This window comes from Amphiprion ocellaris, chromosome 3 (assembly GCF_022539595.1).
Source record: "Amphiprion ocellaris isolate individual 3 ecotype Okinawa chromosome 3, ASM2253959v1, whole genome shotgun sequence".
Classification (NCBI taxonomy): Eukaryota; Metazoa; Chordata; class Actinopteri; family Pomacentridae; genus Amphiprion; species Amphiprion ocellaris.
In genome coordinates this window covers 36,382,032-36,405,936 of record NC_072768.1, presented here as the reverse complement: position 1 = coordinate 36,405,936, position 23,905 = coordinate 36,382,032, and the positions used below count along the sequence as shown (strand labels likewise).

General features: G+C 37.7%; 3 protein-coding genes across 4 annotated transcripts in view; 2 read left to right on the top strand and 1 right to left on the bottom strand.

Annotated features, from left to right (window-relative positions):
- The first annotated feature begins 180 nt into the window (after positions 1-180).
- On the top strand, positions 181-6,111 carry lyrm5b (LYR motif containing 5b). The gene is made up of 3 exons (XM_023284682.3): positions 181-1,553; positions 2,614-2,679; positions 5,691-6,111. The coding sequence occupies exons 2-3, from the start codon at positions 2,635-2,637 to the stop codon at positions 5,895-5,897; spliced, it is 252 nt and encodes an 83-aa protein (XP_023140450.1). The 5' UTR covers positions 181-1,553; positions 2,614-2,634; the 3' UTR covers positions 5,898-6,111.
- si:ch211-59o9.10 (uncharacterized protein LOC561841 homolog) lies at positions 5,926-13,916 on the bottom strand. 2 transcript variants are annotated; one of them, XM_023284681.2, is made up of 11 exons: positions 13,797-13,916; positions 13,232-13,445; positions 11,426-11,483; positions 10,812-11,184; positions 10,498-10,589; positions 10,330-10,422; positions 9,109-9,184; positions 8,832-8,923; positions 8,325-8,443; positions 8,117-8,216; positions 5,926-6,276 (listed from the first exon to the last, which is right to left on the bottom strand). In XM_023284681.2, exons 2-11 carry the CDS (start codon positions 13,363-13,365, stop codon positions 6,205-6,207), a joined length of 1,209 nt encoding a protein of 402 aa, XP_023140449.2. In that variant the 5' UTR covers positions 13,366-13,445; positions 13,797-13,916; the 3' UTR covers positions 5,926-6,204. The 2 variants fall into 2 exon arrangements, with proteins under 2 accessions (XP_023140449.2, XP_023140448.2); XM_023284680.2 differs by having other exon boundaries at positions 10,330-10,589.
- A 1,122-nt stretch (positions 13,917-15,038) lies between these two features.
- The window catches only part of ambra1b (autophagy/beclin-1 regulator 1b), a 55,026-nt gene continuing 46,159 nt past the window's right edge, over positions 15,039-23,905 (top strand). Inside the window, exon 1 of the mRNA XM_023284648.3 lies at positions 15,039-15,346. The gene's annotated coding sequence lies outside the window, so the exon portion shown is untranslated. The remainder of the gene's footprint in view (positions 15,347-23,905) is intronic.

The window sequence follows — 23,905 nt, the reverse complement described above, 5'->3', positions numbered from 1 at the left end:
GTTGTTTGTTTTTAAGAAATGAGAAACAACGCGGGTAAAATTGATCTTCTGTAAAAAGTGATATTTGGTAATGTTCAAATATGGTGCTTTTATTTTGAAATTGAAACCAGGAGGAACAAGGACATGAAAACATCCTGATGATTTTCAAAGACTTGAGGAGGCAGCTGACTTATAAAACTGAAATGATATTTCATAATACATAAAATCAGACAACTAGTCCATTGTGTGATTGTCAGTTCACTGAAACATGTCTGATATCTAAACAATTCAAGTCACAATGAAGAGATCTAATAAAAATATTTTTAATTCATCACATTGAGATTGATACAGAAGGCGATGTTTTGCTCCTTTTAAAAAATAAAAAAAATCCTAAATTAGCTATATTTGTGCTTGATTTTAATTACATTTATACATTTTGGTTTGTGTCTGTTTACAGTTAATTAGAATCTACATACATAATATATGGTCACTTTTTTTTATGTAGCACCGTTAAGATTGGCATTGCGAATTAACTGGTTTAAATATTAAAGTTAAGATCCTACAGTGTTATTTATGGTGTGAATTTCCTGGAATATGTTAATTGTTATGGATAAGACCCTGCAATATTATGTAAAATATATATTTACCTGACTAGATTAAATAGTAACAAATGTATGTATCAAATAATCTGAGTAATTTCGAAATACTAGGTTAACACTTCAAAATTTTAAAATAAGTCTATTAGTCGTGCAGTGGGGACATTTGTAATGTTCCAGCAGCAAATTGGATTATTAGTGCAGTTATAGTTAGTGCAAAAATGTAGGAAGAACAGTTGAGAAAATAAAAATGCACAAGAAATATAAGAACGACTGATTTTGTACAGATTCTTCCATATGTAAACGTTCAAATGTTGCATATTTCCACTGAATGAGGAAAGTGATGATATGACAGGCACAGACTCTTCCATGAGTCAGAAATACTGATGTTGCACACATTATTGTATATGCAGCATACATTATATTGTACACATTTTTATATGTAGACATAAAATATATTGTGCAGGAAAAACTCACCGTATCCAAAGTTTTCCTGTGAATAAGCATAATTACGACCTAATATGTTAAGAAAAGTTTGGGTGAAATATGTTGAAACTTATTCTAAATGCTTAAAGTGCTTCTATTTTCACCTTTTAAAACGTTATATTCATAAAACTTCACATTAAAAGTACTGTGCTTCAGTTCATGTATTGCGCATGCGCCGGCGACTTTCTCCGTTGCCGGGGGTAACTATCCGCTCCTGAGACACTCTTTGGTTGTTTACCTGTTAGCCACCAAACATTTACCTCAAAGGTTTAAAAGTTTAAAAAACAAAAAACGCAGCTTAACGTCTGTTGTTATAAACTCAAGGTTTGCTTTAAAGTTCGACACAAACGGCAGCATCGAGCTGACGGACACACGGCGGCTGTTTGGGTGTTTTTTAGCAGAAGTAAGGAAGCTAACGGGAGGCTAGCTCCGTCGGCGAGTTCACCCGAGTGCACTTCGAGCGGCTGCCCAGATCGGAGGTCACCTGGACAGGTAACGAGCTGCTAATCTGAGCCTTAACGGCATTGACACCGCGGTTAATGAGCTGCGGACTCTCAGTGAAGTGTGTGGCTGGTTTGTTGTCATGTTTTCTCGCTTATGGAAACCTAAACTAAGCAGCTAGTTGGAGTTAATGATAAGTGCTAGCTAAGTTAGCTTCCTGCTAGCAAAGTTTGTTGTCAGCGTTTAAATTGAGGATTTTAAAGATGTGAGAAAATGCAAGTTGATTCTGGTTGTTTTTAAAGTATTTTACTATTTATTTTTCCCTTTTATAACCTTGAAATGCACCTCTCAGACAGGTGTGTGTTACATAATAACAGTGAGCTTCAATAAACTTTATGTAACATGCCATAAAACTTTGTTCAGGCTTTAAACTCAGTGACCCTCAAGGGAAAATGAATCTTCTACTGTTCTGATAATAATTTAATCTGTTGTTAATATGAAGAAAAAGTATAAATTCTCTGATTTTAGCTTCCTAAATGTGAATATCTTCTGGTTCTTTCCTTTTAAACTAAATATCTTTGAGTAATTCCACCATTTTCTGAAATTTTATGAATGAAACAATCAAGAAAACATCGCTTAGTTGTAGCACTTGTCAAAAAATAAGTACGGAATACATAAGAACACTGTACAATGCAATAATACACATTTTATTGAATAAGCTGTAGATGTGGTGCAGAATTATGTGTACACTGGATATCAGGGCTGCAAGTATCGGTTATTTTAATTGTTAGTTTATCTAATAATTACTGTCTGGATTAGTTGTTTAGTCTTTAAACTATTAGAAAATAGTTTAAAATGTCCATCAGTGCTTCCAAAAGTTCGAGATTGGATCCTTTTCTCTAGAAATCTCTACATTTCTATGAAGCGACTGCTGAAACACTGAATTATCGAAGCTCTGCACTGTGTTTTCTTTGTATTGTGACAAAATATAATCTTAGACAGATGGAATTTCTTTGTACAGCAGCAGGATCTTAATAAATAATGACATTTAAATGGTTTACACGAAGAGAAACACCTCTTTAACATTTATAATAACCTCTTTGCTGTTCAGCTGTGACGGTCCTCTGGGACGATGGCGAACCCTCTGAGGTCTGAAGTGGTTCGACTCTACAAGAATGTGAGTCTTTCTGGTCACTTTTACTCGACAGTAGATTAATCAGTGCTGGTTCAAAGGTCTCAGGGGTGAGATTCTGTTGTTCTGGTAACTGTAAATGTCATATTTTGGAGGTTTTGGATGTTGTTTTGACCAAATGAGACAGAATCCACAATGTTTTTTGACTGATCAATAACAGTGTGCTTAAACCTCTTTAATTTATAGGTACAATTTTTATGACGCATTAATCAGTTAACATAAATAGCTGCTGATTAAACTGCTTTTAACCAATTCCATGTCAAGTCAACCATGGGTACTTGTATAATCAAGTTCAGGGGTTTTGTAAAGCTTCTGACGTTTTTTTTAAAAATTCATTCGTGTGATACAACTTTTCAAAAGTGAAAGAAACACACTTTGTGACAGATTTTAAACATCCATTGCTTGAAAAGTTAAGAAAATATTCAGCTAAAGTTTGTTTTCTTACTTTATGGCCATCTTGTATGAGTATCTGTGCAGTTTCAAAGGTCATAGGTGGTTTAATGTGGCAGAAACTGGCCTGTAGAGAAATTATAGAATGAAAAAGTCAGTTTTCAATAGTTTCCAAAATAAAGAAACTAAATATGAGACACATGGTGCAAAAAATAAACATATTGGTTCTCATGAAGCTCACAATCAGGGTATTAATAATGCAAACATATGAAAATTATTGTAAAATAAATTAAACAAAATGTTAACGCCACGGTTTACGTAAGCTGTATATTAAAGGTTGGTTCCACATAAATACTTTCTAGTTGTCATATTTCACATAAAAAATTTAATTCAGATGTACAAACATGAAGAACAAATTTGTGAGGAAAAATCTTAAATTGAGATGTGAAAGGACTTTTATTTCAAATTCTGTATAATACAACAAATTTGGTGTTGTAAATTTAGTGACAAGTGTCTTAAAAAAAATCTGTGAATTTGTTGAACAAATTCTCACTCTTCCTGAATGTGATGAATAAAAACTCATTTCTTTTCACAGCTTTCAGTGTTGGCCATCCTCTAACGTGGAATAAAATGTGTTTTGACTGCAGTAATGTGAGCTGAATGTCCTACATTCATTAAAAAATGCGAAGTTTTGATTTTGAAGCTTTTTTTTTTTTTTTTTTTACAGGCCAGTTTCTGCCACATTAAACTGCCTTAAACTAGACTGAGTTTATTAATCATCGGGGGAAATTCAGCTGTTTCAGGAGCTGGATATTCAGTAAAGGGGTAAACAATAAGGCAACGCAGAAGGGTATAAATTGAAGATAAAAAAAGATAAAAAATAAGAAGCAAACTTGGAATTCGTTGTACTCCAATTGCACCACACGGTGTAAAAAGCAAAATAATAACAACACACAACACGGCATGACATCAGAGGTGTGGTGTTTCAAGTGCACAGAAACCTAAATGGGTTAGTTCTACATCACAAAGACAAATATTACTGGAATATATTGAGCAATGGATGTTTGAAATTTACACTGAGGTGCTTAAAGCGGCGTCTTTCTCTCCATGTTTCAGTCCTAGAAATGTGCAAACATGAAAAAAGCCTTCAGCTACAAATCTGTTCTCATAAGAAAAATTATGAATATTAGGCCTGAAACGATTTCTCAAGTTATTCAAGTAATTTGATTTATAAAATTCCTCGAGGCAAAATTCTCTGATTTGAGGCTCCATTTAATCCACTCCATACTAGACACCAGGTCGCTAACTGGCTTCATCCTACAGACCTGGACCAATAATCAGTGAATTATGAGGGGATTTTAATTTGACAGGACACTTCTATTTTAACTGGTGCAGCTTTTCTAGTGTTTACGGCGTTTATCAGATCAGAGGCTGAACTATGAAGACGGTTTGATATAGTCAGATTTTCTTTGTGTGAGTCGACAAAAACTAAAACCTCAGTCAGAGTTAACAAAATGCAGCACAAAATGAACGAATCACGTTCAGCTGCTTCAGTTAACAGGTTGTTTCAATGGAGGACAGTGAAGAAAATAAAACTATATGACGATTAAAAGCTGCAACTGGAAATGATGCAAGATATAAATGCTGATAGAAAACTGTTAAACATGCGTAATATATGTATTTTACCGATCAATGTAGCTGATTATTGATCACAGACAGCTGCACAATAAAATGATCAAAATTCATATATTCAAACATGATACTGCATTAAAGTGCATGTAGTTCTGACACTGTCTCATAATGAAGGAAGTCACTTTCATTTGTGGCCAAATCAAAGTGAAACTAAGTTATTGATTCAATATTCTCTGTAATAAACACTAATAAACGAATTATTTTTCCTATTTGTGTTCTATCCGCTGCGGTAGCAGCAGTTTAAACAGACCAAACATAAAAACATATTTATGTGGTTTTGTATCACCAACTAAATACATGTGGGGTTCACATGGCTTTAGTTTTAGTTAAATACCCCTGAACTATACTATATATATATTTATATGTACAATATCCCTGTAGTATTCTATCTGTCTGTCTGTCTGTCTGTCTATCTATATATGTATGTACAATACCCCTGTACTATACTATATATGTATAATACACTATAAATGCCTGCCTGTGTTCCATCAGGACAGTTATTTGTGTTGCACAGCGTGCTCACTTCAACTTTTGATGCTGTAACACTCATGCCAAGCGCGGATTCCAATTACTCGAATAATTGACAGAAAACTCGATTACTAAAATAACCAGTGGCTGTAGTCCTAATGAATAATACGCAACATTCCTAAGGAAACTCTTTGTACCCCTAAACTGGCTTTATAATTCAAAATCCCTCCGAGGCTCCAAATGAGGGTTTCCTGCATCGTATTGTTTCAGCTTCCATCAGGAATAAAATGAAAAAATGTAAAACTAGTGTGGCTTGGACCGACCCAACTAATCAATTAGATGAAAAGTAAGTCAGAAATGATTAGCTAACGTCCTGATAGAAGCATTAACTTCACTAAATCGACCAATCAGAGAGCTGCAGGTAACCGTCCTCCTGTCCTCCACAGCTCCTCTACCTCGGACGGGAGTATCCCAAAGGTGCCGACTACTTCAGGGACCGTCTGAGAGCTGCGTTCACTAAAAACAAGTCGGTTCAGGACCCGGAGCAGATCAAGGCGATGATCGCTCGAGGGGAGTTTGTGGCCCGAGAGCTGGAGGCGCTTTACTACCTGAGGAAATACAGAGCCATGAAGAAACGCTACTACGAGGACTGAGTGGAAATGATGAAACACGAGACGGAAGGAAAGAGAGCCTGGTTATTTATTGGAAATATAACTCAGCGACACTGAGCAGCAGACCACCACCGCCGTCCTCCCAAAACACCACAGCAGCTTCAGAGTTTTATCGTTTTATTCCTGAAGTCAGATCGTCACTGAGGACAACATTTAAATAAAAGCATTAAAAACAAAAACATAAAAACAAAGACAACGTGATGAGTTTCATTCATCAAAAACAGTAAAATTCAAGTAACTCTGTATCGGGAGGAAGACACAGATCGTTTGTTCGGTATAAAACGCTGGATCAGAGGTTTTGGGGTTCCAGAGATTCTCTGTCCGCCAGGTTAGCTCTGCAGATCGGACAGGTGGTGTTGTCCTGGAGGAGGAAGGTAACGTAAATATAAACAGTCAGAAAAACAACAAAATGTTCCGGTTTCTTAGTGACAGGTCATCCCACTCTGTCATGAAGTTGCAACTGGCTAGCTTAGCATAAAGACTGAAAACGGGAACATATTAGCTTAGCATGAAAACTGCCAGCAAGGACACCCCAAGCTTGGTGCTAATGGAAGCCTGGAAAAGGTGAAAAACAACTTTTGTAGCTGAAGTGTTGACAAAAGACTGAAAACAGTGCAAAACAACTTTTTTACCTTAGCATTAAGACAGAAAACAGAGGGAAACGGTTAGCTTAGCATAAAGATTGACAGCAAGGACACCCCAAGCTTGGTGCTAATGGATGCCTGGAAAAGGGGTGAAACAACATTTTTAGCTCAACATAAAGACTGTAAACGGGGAAATGGTTAGCTTAGCATACAGACAGCAAAAAGGGAGAGCTGTAGCGTAGTGCTGACTTAAGACTGAAACAGTACAAAACAACCTTTTTAGCTTAGTATAAAGACTGGAAACAGGAAGATTCCTAGCTTAGTGATCACAAAAGACTAACAGGTACAAAACAACTATTTTAGCTTAGCATGAAGACTATAAACACTGGAAATATTAGCTTAGCTTAGCATAAAGACTGACAACAAGGACACCCCATGCTTGGTTGCTAATGGAAGCCTGGAAGAGGGGTGTAACAACTTTGTTTTAGCTAACCATTAATACTGGAAACAAGGGCAGAGCTTTGCTTAGCTTAGCCTAAAGACCACAAACATGGAGAACCATAGCTTAGTGCTGCTGAAAGACTGGAACAGGAACAAAATATTTTTTTAAGCTTAGCATAAAGACTATCTCTATACAGCTCAGTATAAAGACTGCCAACAAGTACACCTCTAGCTTGGTGCTAACAGAAGCCTGGAAAATGGCTGAAACATTTTTGTTTAGCTTAGCATAAGGATTGCTAACAGAAACATCCCTAGTTTAGTGTTGACAAAAGACTAGAACATTTTTTTTAGCTGAGCATAAAAACTGAAAACGGGGAAGCAATTAGCCTAGTGTAGCATAAAGACTGAAAACGGGGAAGCGATTAGATTAGCTTAGCATAAAGACTGAAAACAGGGAGAGCCCTAGCTTGGTGCTGACAAAACACTGGAAATGGGGTGAAACAACTTGTTTAGCTTAGCAGAAAGACTGGAAACAGTGCAAAACAATGTTTTTAGCTTAGCATAAAGATTGGAAACAGCGGGAAACAGTTAGCTTAGAATAATGATGACAGACTGAGACCAGTTAGAAACCAATGTTTTAGCTTAGCATAATGACAGCTAGCCCTCTGGTATTTGCAGGTCTGAACAGCTTTAAATGAAAACATAAATCATTCAATGAATTCATGTTCCATAAAACCTTATCAGGGTCCAGGTCACATTAAGAACTGCACTGAGCTGGTTTTCCATCATATTTTCCCACTTTAAACAGGTATTAAACTACATTCTCTGTGGAAATAAAAATTAAACAAGATACAACATGTTGATCGTTTGATCGGAGCATCAACATGTTAAATCGTGTTTGTTTCCTGCCAACTTCAACCAAAATACACTCAAAGGTGCAGAAAAACTGCCAACAGACAAGGTTAAAATCCTGCCTCACTTCAGCTGCAAGTTATCAGGAAGAAACTTCATCTTCTACATAAGATAAATGTGATATTTTCTGCAGCTCTGTGTAAAATCTTCTCAGTAAAATAAGTGTGACCTACAAACCAGGTGTAACATGTAAGTCAAGAAGCTTTAAAGCTGCAGGCATTTGTTTAATCAGGATTTCCATTTATTCATCTGTGAGTTTTTTACCTTCAGCCATCGGTCGATACACTGGACGTGGTAGTCATGGAAACAGGGCAGCATCCTCAGCTTCTCCCCGTCGGTGTAATCGCAGAAACAGATCTGACACCTGCCGATGAGCACGAGTCACAGATTAACACACATTTTAAACGCTGCCTCCGTGTTTGTTTTACCAGCAGTTTAAACTGGTCCCAGTCAGACCAGATACTGGACTCACTGTGAGTTCCCGGCGCTGCTGGAGGACTGGAAGGTTTTGGTGGGAAACCTCTGGATTTCCCTCCGACTGAGCTTCTTGGACACGACGGCGCCTTGACGCTCCTCGAACTCCAGAAGAGCCTGAAAGATGATCAACAGCAGTTTAAAGGTGTGTTTTCTTTAAAAGATTTCCCAAAATTACAACATTTATCAGAGCCAAAACTGGTGAGACTCTTAAATTTCCAACAGTCCTTGTCCTACTTCTTGTGGACAAGAAGTTTAGGAACCAGGAAATGTAGAATTGAAAAAGTTTTCAAATTTATATTTTAGAAGCTTTAAAGCTGGATTTCAATAAATAAGTGAAGCCATCGACTCTGGTTCTGTGATGTTTACAGCAGAAGTTGTCAGCTTATTAATAGAGGAATGTAAAATCACATGTAAACAGCTGCAGGTCTGGAGTTTATCATTTAAAACCAGCTGACTGTGTGTCCTACTGATCAGCTCAGTGATGAAGGTCACTCTTCCTCACCTCGTAGTCATTTCCCTGAACGTCGTCTGAGAAGTCCGGCGCTGCGTTCCTCCTCCGGCCCCGCCCACGTCGCCTGTGTTGGCCAATCAGATCTGTAGAAACACAGCAGCAGCATCACTTTGACCTGGATGTTCTGTGAAGCATCTGCTTTAAAAACCACCAGGTTTTAAATCTCCATTATCTCTCTTTAACATAAAGCATTTCGGACCAAACAGGCAACAACCACAGTGGATAAAAACATGTTTGGGTTTATTTATTTGAGTGTTGACAGTCGTACCGTCTTCGAAGCCGACCAGAGGAGAAACAGCTGCCAGAACCTGAGACATCCAGCTGGGCTCCATGTAGGAATAACACTGCAGAGAGACGACAGCAGCACAGTTATCAGAGGAGCAACATCTGTACAGCTGCTCCTCATGCAGTAGCACATCAGGATGCTGCTCGGATACATACAGACAAATAACTGATGGACAATCCTGATCATCCTGGACAGGCAGCAGAACACTTTGTCCAACTGAATAACTCAAGAAAACGTTCCTGATCAAAGCAATAACTTTTCACAAATCCATGTTTTTATTTCAACAGATCTCTGCTCTGTTTGCTCAGCTGTGCAGTCATTTTTCTATTATTTTGTTATTTAACGTGTATATTTTTCTATAATAAACGATGCTTAACAAATTTATTAGACCAGCTGTCATAAAAACAAGTAAATATTTTAAATATTTTGTTTCAAACTAAAAACTGTATTGTTATTTAAAATTAACAAACTGGAACAACTAAATAGTCCTTATTCACATATATTAACCACAAATCTTAATATTCTATCTGACTTCCTTTGGTCCTGATGACAGCTTGGCATTGTTTTTATGGACTTTTCTGCAGCCTCTTCTGTTGTTGAGTTACAACTAGTTTCTAGCTGCTCCCAGAGACTTGCTTTGGATGAAACTTTTGTGTGATCTGTTTTTTAATTCTATCAATTCCAGATCTGTTCAATAGGATTCAGCGGCAGCAAACACCTTACACTGGGTGGTGGTGGTGTTCTAATAAAGTGTTTTGGGGGGTGTTTTGACACAATTAACTGGGTTAATGTTTTGGTTTTGTTTTTAATTTTAAATGTAAATATAAAAGAAATGCATATACATACATACATATATACATACATACATACATACATACATACATATATATAGATATAGATATAGATATATATATATATATATACATAATAAATTAAAAACTAAAAATTTAAAATTAACTTTAACTGGCTTAATGTTTTTTATTTTAAGTGAGAATTTAAAAATTAAATAAATAATTCCTATTACGTCCTGTACTACCTGTAGGCACCACAGTCCTATTATCACACCTGAACTTGTTTTCTGGCTCTTATCCAGGTAGTTTCCTCCTGACTAAATCCCTGCTTGTGTTGAATCTACTCTCAGATGTACGTTGCTTTGGATAAAAGCTAAATGAATCTGTAGAATATCTTGACGGTCTGTCTCACCATGTGGTGGTTCTGAGGATGAAGATGATGATGATGATGATGATGATGATGCGGTCTGCTGTGTGACTCTGACTCCTCTCGGTCGAACTGAGCCTGAAGGAACAAACAGAAACCGTTAATCCGGGTCTCCTCTGAGGTGTTTGTGTGTCTGCAGGTGAAGGTTTGTACCTGCAGGCTCCGAGCCAACGCCTCATCTTCCTCCATCTGCAGCAGACGAACAGCTCCGTCCTCATCGTCGCTGATGACGATGTGCTCCGATGCTGCAAGAAGAAACAAGCAATCAGAAACCTTCATGTATCCCCAACAGAAATGTAGTTTGTCCCTTCAGACCTCACATTAAATTACATACAGTTTGGCATTAATTATTTACAAATTTATAAGCTTTTGGATGGATATTAAAGCAGAGACTCGGCTCTTTAGGTGATGAAGGCCAGATCCTGTCCAAATAAAACTGTATATTAGATGGATGCTAGCCTTCCCACCTGTCGAATTGTCTCCTTGTTCACCGTTCAGCCATCGCCTCTCCTCTGCAGTCAGGAAGGAAAGAGAGTCAGAGCTGGATGCTGCTGCCGCCACCGGAGACACTGAAGGCTGCCGGATGACTGATACTGGTGTGAGGTAGGAGGAGGATGACGACGAGGAGGCAGAAGAAGAGGAAGAAGATGAAGAGGAGGAACAGGGTGCAGAAGACAGCGGAGCCTCCAACCAGCTGGCCAGAGGAAAAGTCCTGAGAGATGAAGCCGGAACAAAGTCGACGTTCCGCTCCGTCAGCTTCTTCCGTTTGGATGTATGTGTAAAACCTCGTTCGCTGCTGCTGCTGGCGTGTTCTGGTCCTGAAGAACCTCCAGCCGCCGCCTGAGGACAGAAAACAGTCAAGAAACTGACGATTACTGGGAGAGAAGTCGACCACGACGCAGCAGCAGCAGCAGCAGCAGCAGCAGCAGCAGCAGCAGCAGCAGCAGCAGCAGCAGCAGCAGCAGCAGCAGCAGCAGCAGCAGCAGCAGCAGCAGCAGCAGCAGCAGCAGCAGCAGCAGCAGCAGCAGCAGCAGCAGCAGCAGCAGCAGCAGCAGCAGCAGCAGCAGCAGCAGCGACTCACCGGGCTGAAACGATCCTCCGTGATACGACGACGTCTCCTCCGCTTGCCGAGCTGAGGGCTGAAACAAACGCACGCATTTTAACAGGAAACCACAACTAATCGCACCGTTATTAGTCTAGTGTTCTCATATGTGTCTAACAAAACAAAAAGCAGGCAGATCACAGCATTTCTTCATATCAGACAAACACACTCTTTAAGTGGAAGCTCTGAGCCCCAAAACCCACCAGAAGATTTGATTTCTCTAACCAGCAAAGTGACATTATTTATCAGCTACAAACCAAAAAAAAAAACAGAAAAAAAATGTTCCAATTTTCTACTTACTGAGAGTCCCTAAACTAATCATGTGTGAAAGTGAACCAAATCTAAGTTTAAAATGGTACATTTTATTGAAATCCTTCTATTTTAAGAGTCGTCGTTGGAAAAAAAATCTCCAGATTATTTCATTTTCACTGAACAGATCCTGTAAAAAGTTTAAAAAATTCTTCTCTCTGCGGTAAAACAGTGAAGGCAGTGGTGGCTCAGCTGCAAATAACAGTCAAATTACAAAAATTCAAAAAGTCTTTAGCAGAACTGAAAGCTGCATCTATACAGAGCACAGAGTAGAAATGAAAAACATGGGCATCCATATAGCTCAACGCATTAAGCAGGTGATCCATGTACAGAGCTGGTCCCTGATGCAGTGACCCGGGTTCGATTCCCACTAGTGGCCCTTCGCTGCATGTCTTCCCCCAACTCTTCTCCCCTGTTTCCTGTCTCTCTCTCTCACTCTGCCTCAATAAAGCTGAAAAAAGGCCAAAAACATAACTTAAAAAAAAGAAAGAAAAGAAATTAAAAATATAAGTAATAATCTATAGTATGTAAAACCACCATTTATCAGCCAGAAACTCTGGATATTAATTTGTGACATGCTGGGAATGAACTAAATCTAATCTTAAAGTCATGATTTTTCATCAAAATCACTTTTTCTACATGTTTTATTTAAAAATTCACTAAATATATACAGTTTGCTCATAGCAGTTTCTGTAAAAAACAAAAAATTCTGCTCTTCGGCGACGCAATTAGTGACTCAGTTGTGACCAACAGCGATGTGAGAAAAATATAGGGACTGTTTGGCTGAACTGCAGGCAGTGTTTAGATAAAGCAGAAAATAAAAACATATATAGTTAAATATCTATAGCATGTAGAGCCACCAATTTTCCAAGTATTAGAAGCACCTGTGGGCATTTAGGAAGATGTTGTAGATGTTGATTCAAGGATATTTAAAATATTTTTAAAATAAATAGAGAAATTCAACTTTCGTTTTTGCCTTTTGTTATAATTTATGGCATTTTAACAGTACCATGTGTTTTTTCTGCCTCTAGTCATGGTTGTCCTTTTTCCATAGAGGTGCAAGACTTCATACTACAGTGAAAAATGAGAACAGTGAATAAAAATATGACAGGAGCAAAAAAAATGCAGGTAAAAGTGGAAAAGACACTCTAAACAGATAAATCTTTGCAAGTTTTTCTCGTAAATTGTGGTCAGTCGGTGACGTTGCTAAGAGCTGATCTTTAATCTGATTGTGGAAAACACCTGAAACAGGCCTGCTTTGTATGTGAAAGTGAACTTAAATGTATACGTCCAAATCTAAAATGGTAATTTGCTAGAAAAAGTGAAACAGAATTAAACGCGCTGAGGTAAACAGTTGTATATTACTGTTCTCTCTGTGTCATCTGTGTTATTTATATGGATATATGTAGATCTCCACGTGTATCTCAGTGTCTACAACACATGTACAGTGTGTATTTTGCCAGACACGGTACCTACCTGGGTGTTTCTGGGACGATCATGGACAGATCCCGGTACAGGACGTCTCCGGGGTCCAGGAGGTAGCCCCGGTTCAGACCTCCGGGACTGTCCGGTTCAGACGAACAGGGGCTGGCTGCTAGTCTCTCCTCCATGGCCTCGTCTGATATACACCTGGTACCCAAACCTACGATCACCTCCGGCTCATATCAAGCAGCTCCAACGGGCATCTCGCCTGGAACACCGAGAATGAAGCCACGACCAGGGGGGTAATTAGCCAACTGAGTCTAATTTACAACAAATCTGGGATTAGCTGGTTAGTAAACAAGAACACGATTATGTTAGGAAGCAGATGTGGAAGTGAAACTAAAACACTTCGCTTGATAAACTAAAATCAGCTCATTGTTTTTAAACCGATTTCAGGAGATCAGTGAAAACAAACTCATCGTTCGTTAGCTCAGTTAACACAGAGAGCAGCCGAAGTGGCAGCTAGCAGGCTAACACGGCGACAAAAGCACGCAAAATCAATTAAAATTGACTGAAATCAACAACAATAACATGTAAAGGTGAAACCGGGTAACTTTACCTGGATTCTGTGGTCGTTTCTACGGTTTGTTAACGGTCGCTCTGCCGCTGAACACTCAGAACCGGATGTGCTCCTCACAATAAGTTCGGGTATTTCCGGTGTCAGCCCGGAAAGTACCGAAGGCTCCTGTGTTCATTTTAATGGTGTTTAATTTCAGTTTTAGTTTTCATAAGAGACATTTACTTCAACAAATAAATGACATTGAAACAATTAAAACTGCTGCTTTGCTCACGGTAGATGAAAATCTCTTTTTCTCTTTGTCTTTATATCAAATCAAGTTCAAAACTACCTGGAATGTCCTGGTGTGTTCACAAGTTTTGAGAAATATGGACATTTTTTGTCACTTTGACCATTTTTTATTCAAGCGTGAAGTCATTATGAATACATTTCAAGCCCCTTTTGACACTTTTAAAATAATTTTTTGACACATTGTGAGTTATTTTAGAAAACGTCGTTTTGCGCAGATTTTGAGTCAATTTGGACAATTTTTTTGAAATTTTAGACAACTTATTTTGAATAATTTTTGAACAGATCTGGACAAATTCTAAGTCATTCTGGACACTTTTGTAATTCAGGGCAAAATGTTGACACGTTCTGGACAATTTTATGCTACTCTAGACAAATTCTGAATAATTTTAGACAAATGTTGAGTCATTCTGGACCATTTGTTGTTACTTTCGATAATTTTTGAGTGATTTGGGGCATTTTTTATTACTCTGTGCAAATTTACGTAGTTTTTATATATATATTAAACAGATGCTGAATCATGTTGACAATTTTCTGTTATTTTGGACATGATTTTATTTTGGACAAATTGTGTCATCCTGGACAGTTTTCGTTACTGTGAACAAAAGTTTGAGTCACTTTCGGCTTTAATAATACTGTAGGATGTCAGCCTTAATAGTCAAATTAAATTACTTTGGTAAATCCTCACTATAAATAACACTATAGGAACCTCAAAAGCTAAAGTTTGTGTGTGTATATATATATATATATATATAAAAATATATATATATATATATATATATATACTGACTTGAATAATTTAAACGAAGCCTAATTTAAATAAAGAACCTTTGACAAAACACCAGCGTATTAAGAACAAAATAAAAATCATAGAAACCACATTTGGGGGAAAAATGCATTTGAGCTAGATTGATCGGCTATCTTCTTGTACTGTCTGTGGTTACGCCGTGTTCGATTAGCTGTGATCGGCTCTCTGTTGATAAGCCTGCGTGTGTGGCTAGCTAGCTGCTAGCTAGTTACGCAGTAGCAGTTTGGCGTCGGGCAGCTAGTAAACCATTGGACTATTGCCTTAGAAAACATTTTCTCTCCGCCCCCCCTCGGATAATATGAATGTTGTCCATTGATTTCCGTGGACGTTATCGTTACAATGACCGTATAACACCGATGTTACCGACACACGGTTTATTATTAGTCTGCGGCCACATTTTCCGTTTCTGGCCGAGCTAGCGAACCAGCTAGCATAGCCGCCGAAGATAGCCTGTTACCGACGATGGCACAGCCCGAGAGACGCTCGATAAAAGAAGGTAGGCCACACTCTCTCAACGGTTTAAATATTTGGTTTTACTGCAGCATCCTTGGAATCACACGTTAACTACGTATCTGGGCTTTTAACTGGACGCCATTGTTGTTTAAATCCCAGATAACTGAACGCTCCGTTTAGCAGATCGTTTGCTTGTTAGCTGCATCCGGAACGAGCTAATGCAGCTCAGCTCCAGAGCAGGTTAAAACCCCAGCTAACATGATCCGAATCAGCTTTTTTAAGGTTTGTTGAGGGTTCTGGTAAAGCTAACATGTTGTTGGATGTCTTGTTAATTACTTTTCTGAATTTACCGCTAAATACAAGCAAAACAGGCTTTCTGCTTGTTGGTAATACATACAACAGAGGAGGCTAGCTGTCCTCTGTGTATATTGGTTTGACTCGAATTTGAAACGAATTTTTATCTCCGCACTGATGCTAAGACTGTGTGCTAATAAACTGGCACTAATACTGTGAAACACACATCATCTACTGTTGTTTTATTTCAGTGTGAATGAGATGTTAGTCGTGGCTGTGTGATTATTTGAGGTGCAGATGTTGAACCTTCTGGTCTTTCTGTCGGTATTAATAGCAAAGTTATTCTTTGTATGTTGCAGTTTTTATATAATGCAATATAAATGAATAAAGAACTTTTTGTGCAAATGTCTTTGCCTAACATCGTTGCAGTGATTAATTGATTCGTTGTCAAATTCTACATTTATGGTCAGCTATTTTGATATTTGAGTTTGAGTAATTTTTTAATGTTTAAAAAAGAAAAAAATCTCTGATTCCAGCTTCTTAAATGTGAGTATTTTCTGTTTTCTTTTGTCTTCTGTGATGCTGAACGGAATATCTGTAGGTTATGGACAAAATGATTTATCATTTTGGGGCTTGGGAAACGCAGATCAATATTATTCATCATTTTCAGGCTGTCTGTTGGTGAAATAACCAATCATCTAATCCAGAAAATAACTGTTAGGTGCAGTGTTAGTCTACAATTGATTCAATAAATAAGAATACTGAGGATGTCAAACACTACTCAAGATTTCTCAAGTCAAAAATAACTCCTTTTAATTTTTGTTCAGTTAAAATACCAAAAAAACAGGTATTACTGCAAAATGACATCTAATAGGACAGAAAAAAATGCCATAAAAACACAAATTGAAGCTAAATGACCACAAAGCGCACAAACTGCCAGTGGAGATTCAGAGTAACTAGAGAGGATAAAACAACTACAAAGACACACAAGATGGCCACAAGTGATTAAGTCTCTACAGAGATGCAAACAAGATGCAAAAAAACTAAAATGTCATGTAAATGAGACGCAAATCTACTAATAGTAATCTGCTATTATCTACTCTGGCGTTAGTCGTAACACTGTGATTGTTTCTGGTGCAGATTTTACACCCTGGTGTTGCCGTCAGTGGTCACAGGAAAGTGGTGCTTTGTCCAGAGACTGAGTTTACAGCTGTGGTGCAGAGATACTCCGGCCTACAATTTGTATTCTCCAGATGTACGAGAACATGCTCGTACACTGCTGCAATGTCACATCATCATTTTAAAGGTTTTTCCGTGGAATAGAAATGAAAAATATTGTAGTTAACAGTAAAAACAGGACTCATGTCATCTGTTAAAATGATCGCTCTGATTTTTATTAGTTCTGCAAATATCATTCTAGTCCTAGTGTGAAATGGGTTTAATTAGACTCTTGGTCCGTCGCTATTTATTTTCCTGAAACGCAACAGACAACGCCCATTTCTGACATCTTTTGTCTTCGCTTCAGAGCTGTCATCTTGTCCAACTTTAAATAGAGTCTATGAAGTCTGTGTCAACAGGAAAGACTCTTTGGATCAGAAATTGCATTTTTGAAGGATCGTTTGAGTTTCAGGAACACAGGAAACAACTGTTTTCATGACTATTTAATCTGCTGATGAGGTTTTTTGTTGTTATGGTCTAAGAAATGTCAACAAATTACAAACTGATTATCTCAGCGCTAAATGTGACGACTTCAGATGTCTTATTTCACCCAAACGCACAAAACTGTGAGTTTACAATGATGTTTAGTTACTAAAAAAGGCTGAAATGCGTCTTTTGTGACTGAAACAATCAATGGGTTATCAAATAGTTACTGTTGTTTTCTTTCCGTAGACTAATCACTCCAGCGCCAATCAGTAGTTCTGTAAAATGTCAGAAAATAGTCAGAAAAGGTGCCTGTTTCATTTCCTAAAGCCGAAGATCATTACTTAAAATGGTTTGCTTTGTGCAGCCAGCAGTCGTAACGCCTTGTGACGCTTAGTTTACTCATGAAATACAGGGAACAGCAGCGAATCCTCACAGTTGAGCAGTTGGAACTGGAGAAATCATTTATCTAATCTAAAACACTACCGGCTAGGAATGCCGTTTCACATCTCATAGATTTTTGTGGACGAACAACGTCGTCTTCAGATAGAATGTAAAGTAGAGCTGCAGCAGTTATTGGGTCAATCAATATGAAGTTAAAGAGCAGATGTTGAGATGTTTTCTGTGAACTAAAGCTGTCACTTTGGCTCTGGAGAATGATGACGGATAACTTTAACTACTATATATCTATATCTGTGAGGTTACAGCAGTTATTAATTGGCTAATCAAAGCCAACAATCAGCTTATTATCAGATGTGGCAAAGAAAACCACAAAGTCTGACATTTGAGAAGCTGGAATGAGGAAATATTTGATATTTATGATTCAAAATGCTGAATGAAATGATCAATTTTTGGTTTTCTAATTGAATAATTGACACATTTTTGCAAATCTACAGTTCTACAATTTTATAATTGAACATATTTTAACCCTTTTGTCACTTTTATTGACAGTAAAATTGCTGCGTTTGGCTTTCTTTTGGTTTTCTTCCACTATTTCATTGTTGTGCAACCCAAAGATGATGAGATTTTAGAAGCTGAAACTTGGGCTGCAGCTAATTACAGTTTTTATTGTCCATTAATCTCTCAATTGTTTTCTGTTGATCAGTGCTTCTAAAAGCCCAAAATGACATCCTTAAATGTCCTGTTTTGTCCACAGCCCAAAGATTTTCAGTTTATTTATGTTAAAGAAGCTAAAATCTGAGATTTTAGAGTTATTTTTTTTGTGTTGCAGCTTTAGTTCGAGCCATTTGACGTTTATGTGCAGAAAGAGTTATTAAAATGAATATTTGCTAAGTAAAAGAGTTGGCAAGTAATGTTCAGCCAAACTATTGCTACTCTGCAGGTCAGATTTTAAGTTCTACAGTTAGCAGAATTAACATTTTTGACTTTTCTGACTTAAAAGCTTTATCTAAAAAGTTGCAGTTCATGTTTTCTTTTTTGGTTGTTTTTTTTTTTACTAATTAAGAGACAAATATTTTCTGTTCTAATTAACTTTTGTAATTCAGACAGTGTAGAGCAAGTCGAGCTGCAACAATTATTCAATTTCCATGAAGCTGTACCACAGATTTTCAGTTGTTTTCTGCTTTATGTGACATTAAAGTGAATTTATTTTGGTTCTTAAGTGTTGTTCAGACGTCTGAAGGTTATTCTGACAAATTTTATCTTTTTTTTTAGATTTTCAGTTAATCAAGGCTCATAATTAGTTTGCTATCGAGTGTTTGAAAGAATATTAGAAGCTGCAACTGGGAAATACTTGACTTTTATGCTTAAAAATAGTGATAAAAAGATGATTGCACTATCAAAATAGTTGGCAGTTAATATCTCTTCAGATGCTAATTGATTAATTGACTAATCACAGCTACACAGGTCAATAATTTGGTATTTCAAGAAAATTTCAGCTATTTTCAGTTTTGCAAACATTAAAATTATTATGTTTGGTGTATATGATTAAAAATTACAGCATATTTTTTAGTCTAAATACTCCACTTTAGGCTCTGCAATGTTATACTGAAAAATCAGTTTTTTTCTGAGCAAATATTCAGTTAATTTAAGCCAATAATCATCAGATTAATATGCGTGGGAGTCTCCAGCAGCTGCAGACTGCTGTTGAATTATCGTTAAGCCACCAGCGTTTCTGCCTTGCGGTGCATTTATCCCAGTGACAGTTGATTGAACTCCACATTCGCTCGGCTCCCAAATATTCCAAACATTCACAGCGGGAAGTGAGCAGAGCTGTGAGCAGGTGGGATCAAGGGCAGCCTGATGAAAGCTGCCGAGACGCTGCACCTCGTTAGCCGGCGCTCAGCCTCCATTTGTTCCCCGCCAGTCTGCACATCCAAACCTGTGTTTTTCAGGCTTCTTCTCTAACCTTTAGACCGCTGCTGTCGCGGCGATGTTGAAATTAAATGACTTGGCAAACTCTGAAAGCGGAGCGAGTTGTGCTGTGTCATGGAGGTGCAGTGTAATTTAACGTGCTCTCTGTGGGCCTTTCTGCCTCCGGCTGATCTCAGCCGAAGCTCCCTGCATGTGGTTTTAAATAGAAACTCAGAGTCAAACTCAAGATTCAGCTCAGGGTTGGGAGTTTTTAACCACTGCCTCACATTCAGGGTTTTCAGGATGGTTTCTGCAGTGGATGTTGAAGCTGCAGGGACTGAAAATTAACCAACTTCTACTTTGATAATTCATGTTCTCGCGAGAATTGTGAGAGTAATCTGAATATTACTGGATTTTGATGGCGTTCTAGGGTGATATGATGAGCATTTTTCATTTTTTTCAGGTTTAAACATCAAGAAATCAATCACCAGATTAATACAGGGCAGATAAAGTAAAATTACTACAGCTCTATTTGAGATTTTCCAAAAACAAACATTAGCTTTTCACCCATTTTAGCAAAAATGAACATAATATCTAAATTAGATTGCTGCAACTAATGATTATTTTTACACTGAGCTGAAATTTAACAACTACTAAATTCATTATCATCTGTTTGTGATTTTATTTTTCAGAAGAAAAAGTCTGAATTCACTGATTCTGGCATCTTACATTTGAGTAATTTCTGCTTTGTTTCCTCTCTGTGACATTAAATGGACAATTTTGTGAAAAAGCACAACTGATGAATAGATTTACCATGGCTAATGGATTAATTCTCAAATAATAAATGAATCATCAGCTATTTTGACAATCGGTTAGTTTTTTATTATTTTTGATGAAACATTATTGTCTGAATGCAGCTTCTCAAGTGTAAATATTTTCTGGTTTCCCTCTTCTATGACAATAAACTGAATATTTTTGAGTTGTGGACAAACCAAGACATTAGATGATGTCTTCTTGGGCTTTTTTAAATGTACGATTTGCATTTTTCAAGTTAAATTAGGCTTTTTATTAAATTTTTCTTCAGTTGAAACAACAGCAAAGACAATAACATAGACTTAACAGGACAGGAAAGAAAAACATCCACAGTGACACAAAACAGTTGCAAAGGAAAGCTAAAAACCACAAAGACGCACAAAATGATGACGGAGATTCAGACAGATGCAAAACAACGACATGGAAACGAAATGCGAAACGGCCAGAAAGTGACTCAGAACAGCCACAAGTGATGAAGTGACCACAGAGATGTTAAATAAGATGGAAAAACACTACAAAAACACGTAAAATTACCAGAAAATGATGCAAAATGAGACACAGTACGACAGGAAAGAAAAACAAGCACCAAGAGACACACAACAACTGAAGCTAAATGATAACTAAAACACTAGAGCTACAATTATTTGTCATTGACGCACAATATGATGACCTAGATTCAGATGCAAAACAACTATGACAACATGGAAACAAAATGCAAAATGGCCAGAAAGTGACACAAAACTTCGACAACGGGACACAAAACAGCCACAAGTGAAGAAGTGACCACAGAGATGTTAAACAAGATGCAAAAAACCTACAAAAACACGTAAAATAACCAGAAATTAATGCAAAATAAGATGACAGGTAAGAAAAACAAGCTCTAACAGATGCAAAACAAGTACAAACTGTAGCTAAATGACCTCATAAACCCTACAGTTACAATTACTGATTGATTATTTGTTGACCATTAAATTAATTTCCACCTATATTTATATTCGATTGAGTAATTTCTTTTCAAGAAGTCTAAATTATCCGATTGCAGATTCTTAAATATGAATATTTGCTGGTTTCTTGCCTCCCTTATGATAACAAACTGAATATCTTTGGGTTTTGGAATACACTGACGTTTTTCTCTATTTTCTGACATTTTTTAGAGTGAACAACCAATTGATTAGTCCAGAAAATAATCGGCAACTAAAGTAATCCACAGTTGCAGCTGTAGTCTCAATTAATCAAACACAAAATACATGAATTAACCTTTAGGTAGGTGCAGAATCATGAAAAAAACTACATCTTTCAGCCCAACATGAAGTGAGCAGAGAACTAAATGATTCATCGATTATAAAATCAGCAGAGTTTTGCCGTCTGTGGGGATCCAGACCTGATGTTCAGGGATTTCTGGCAGCAACGTTATCCAGATCTGTCAGGAGGAGGAGCTGCAAACAGCCCAAACCTGCCAGGGTGCCGCTAAAATCAGCTGCTAGTACAGGTTTGGAACCAGCGCCGAGCCTAATTACTGCTATGGGTGCAGATCGGCTCGCAGGATGTTTTCAGCACCTGCAGCTGGTTAACGCCGTCACGTGATTGGCTCGTTCCTGTTTTGGTTGTTTCTGTCATTAACTCCACTAACAACTGTGCATCGTCCAAACATTCTGAGCCCCTTTAATCTGTGTTGTTTTCAGGGTTGTTCATGCGTAGGGGTACTTTTGGCGCCCACAAAAGATGTTCCAGCCAGCACTGAAATGATAAGAATTGAGGATATAAACAGCAATTCGGTTGTTTAAGCCAGCTTTATTAAAAGGGTTGTCATTTATTCAAACATTCTAGACATTTTTGTTGAGGAAATGCTGAGAAATAAGAGCAAAATGTAGAGATTTCTGTTAAATATAGTAGTACAGACTCACTGTCTTCACTCTAAAAGGACTGATCGTGCTGCTGTTGTGCCTAAAAAATAGCAATTCTGAGCTGAGCCAGGATAAACGCTGGTTTTTGGTTGGTAGATGCAAGTATGTAGTGGTTATCAGACTAAACGGTGGCCAGCGTCGGAAATTTAGTACCAAATTTGTCAACACCCAAACTACAAACCAGTTGTGGTGTAGCCTTACGGAAAATGTAAAGCTTGGTATCAGAAAACCAAATATGGGATTATGAAATAATTGGGTTTCGAAATTACAGCAAGCATCTTGTTTGTGCATTATGTTTTGCAGAATAAAATAAAGTTCTTATAAAGGAGCATATCAGATGGTATAGATTCTTCAACAACCAGTTTCTCTCCCCAGTCATTTGGATATTTGCTGGCTCTAATGAAAAAGTTCATGTAGTTTTTTTAACCGAGCAAAAATCCAAGTTATAGAATTTGATAATGTCCAAATAACTCGGTGAGGGTTTTTACGAAGGATTTACACTATCGTTCAAAAGTTTGGGGTCACCCAGGCAATTTCATGTTTTCCATGAAAACTCACACTTTTAGTCATGTGCTAACATAACTGCACAAGGATTTTCTAATAATCCGTTAGCCTTTCAACACCATTAGCTAACACAATGTAGCATTAGAACACAGGAGTGATGGTTGCTGGAAATGTTCCTCTGTACCCCTATGGCGATATTCCATTAAAAATCAGCTGTTTCCAGCTAGAATAGTCATTTACCACATTAACTATGTCTAGACTGGATTTCGGATTCATTTAATGATGTCTTCATTGAGGAAAAAACTGCTTTTCTTTCAAAGATGAGGGCATTTCTAAGTGACCTCAAACTCCTGAACGGTAGTGTAGATTAAGACTTCTCGTCTTTTTGTAATTGGCCAATATCGGCACCAATCTAAGCTCTGTCCTTTGTTTAATTACAGTCACACATGTCAAGAAACAAGAGTGCGAGCTGTAGAAAGACATACAAATACATTAACTCTCCCCGGAGGTCATTAAGTGTCACAGAAGTCTCTGTCATGGTGCCCGTTGCCAGCTAAACTCCCACTACCATTTCTGATTGCAAACATAAAACTGCTGTTAGTCCAAGTGACCGCGTCTTGGTGTGTTAAACACTACTACAGTTGATTTAGAAAACATGTTTTGACATACATTTAGAGAATACAGGTTTTTAGCATCTTTAGGAGCTTGTCTTCTCTCCACATTACATTTTAGATAGTCCTACTGGAGCTTTACAACAAGGTTAACATTGAGGCAGAGCTTGGGTACAGAATGTTTTTGCTCCACCAAGGAATGCGGCGGAGTGATGTGATGATCATCAATCGTTGGTTGGTCTGTCTGTCTGTCTGTTTGCAGCATTACTCAAAAACAGACCAACGCATTTGGATGAAACTTTCAGGGAAGGTCAGAAATGACACAAGGACCAAGTGATTAGATTTTGGCAGTGATGCAGCTTATAGTCTGGATCCACGGATTTGTTAAACATTTCTGTATCATTGCCAGATAGTGGCACGACATCACTGTAACCATGACAACAAGTGAACACTACGTCAGCTGCCTGCTGACGATCACATGATTGTGATCCTACTACAAATCCACCACTGCAGACTTATTGG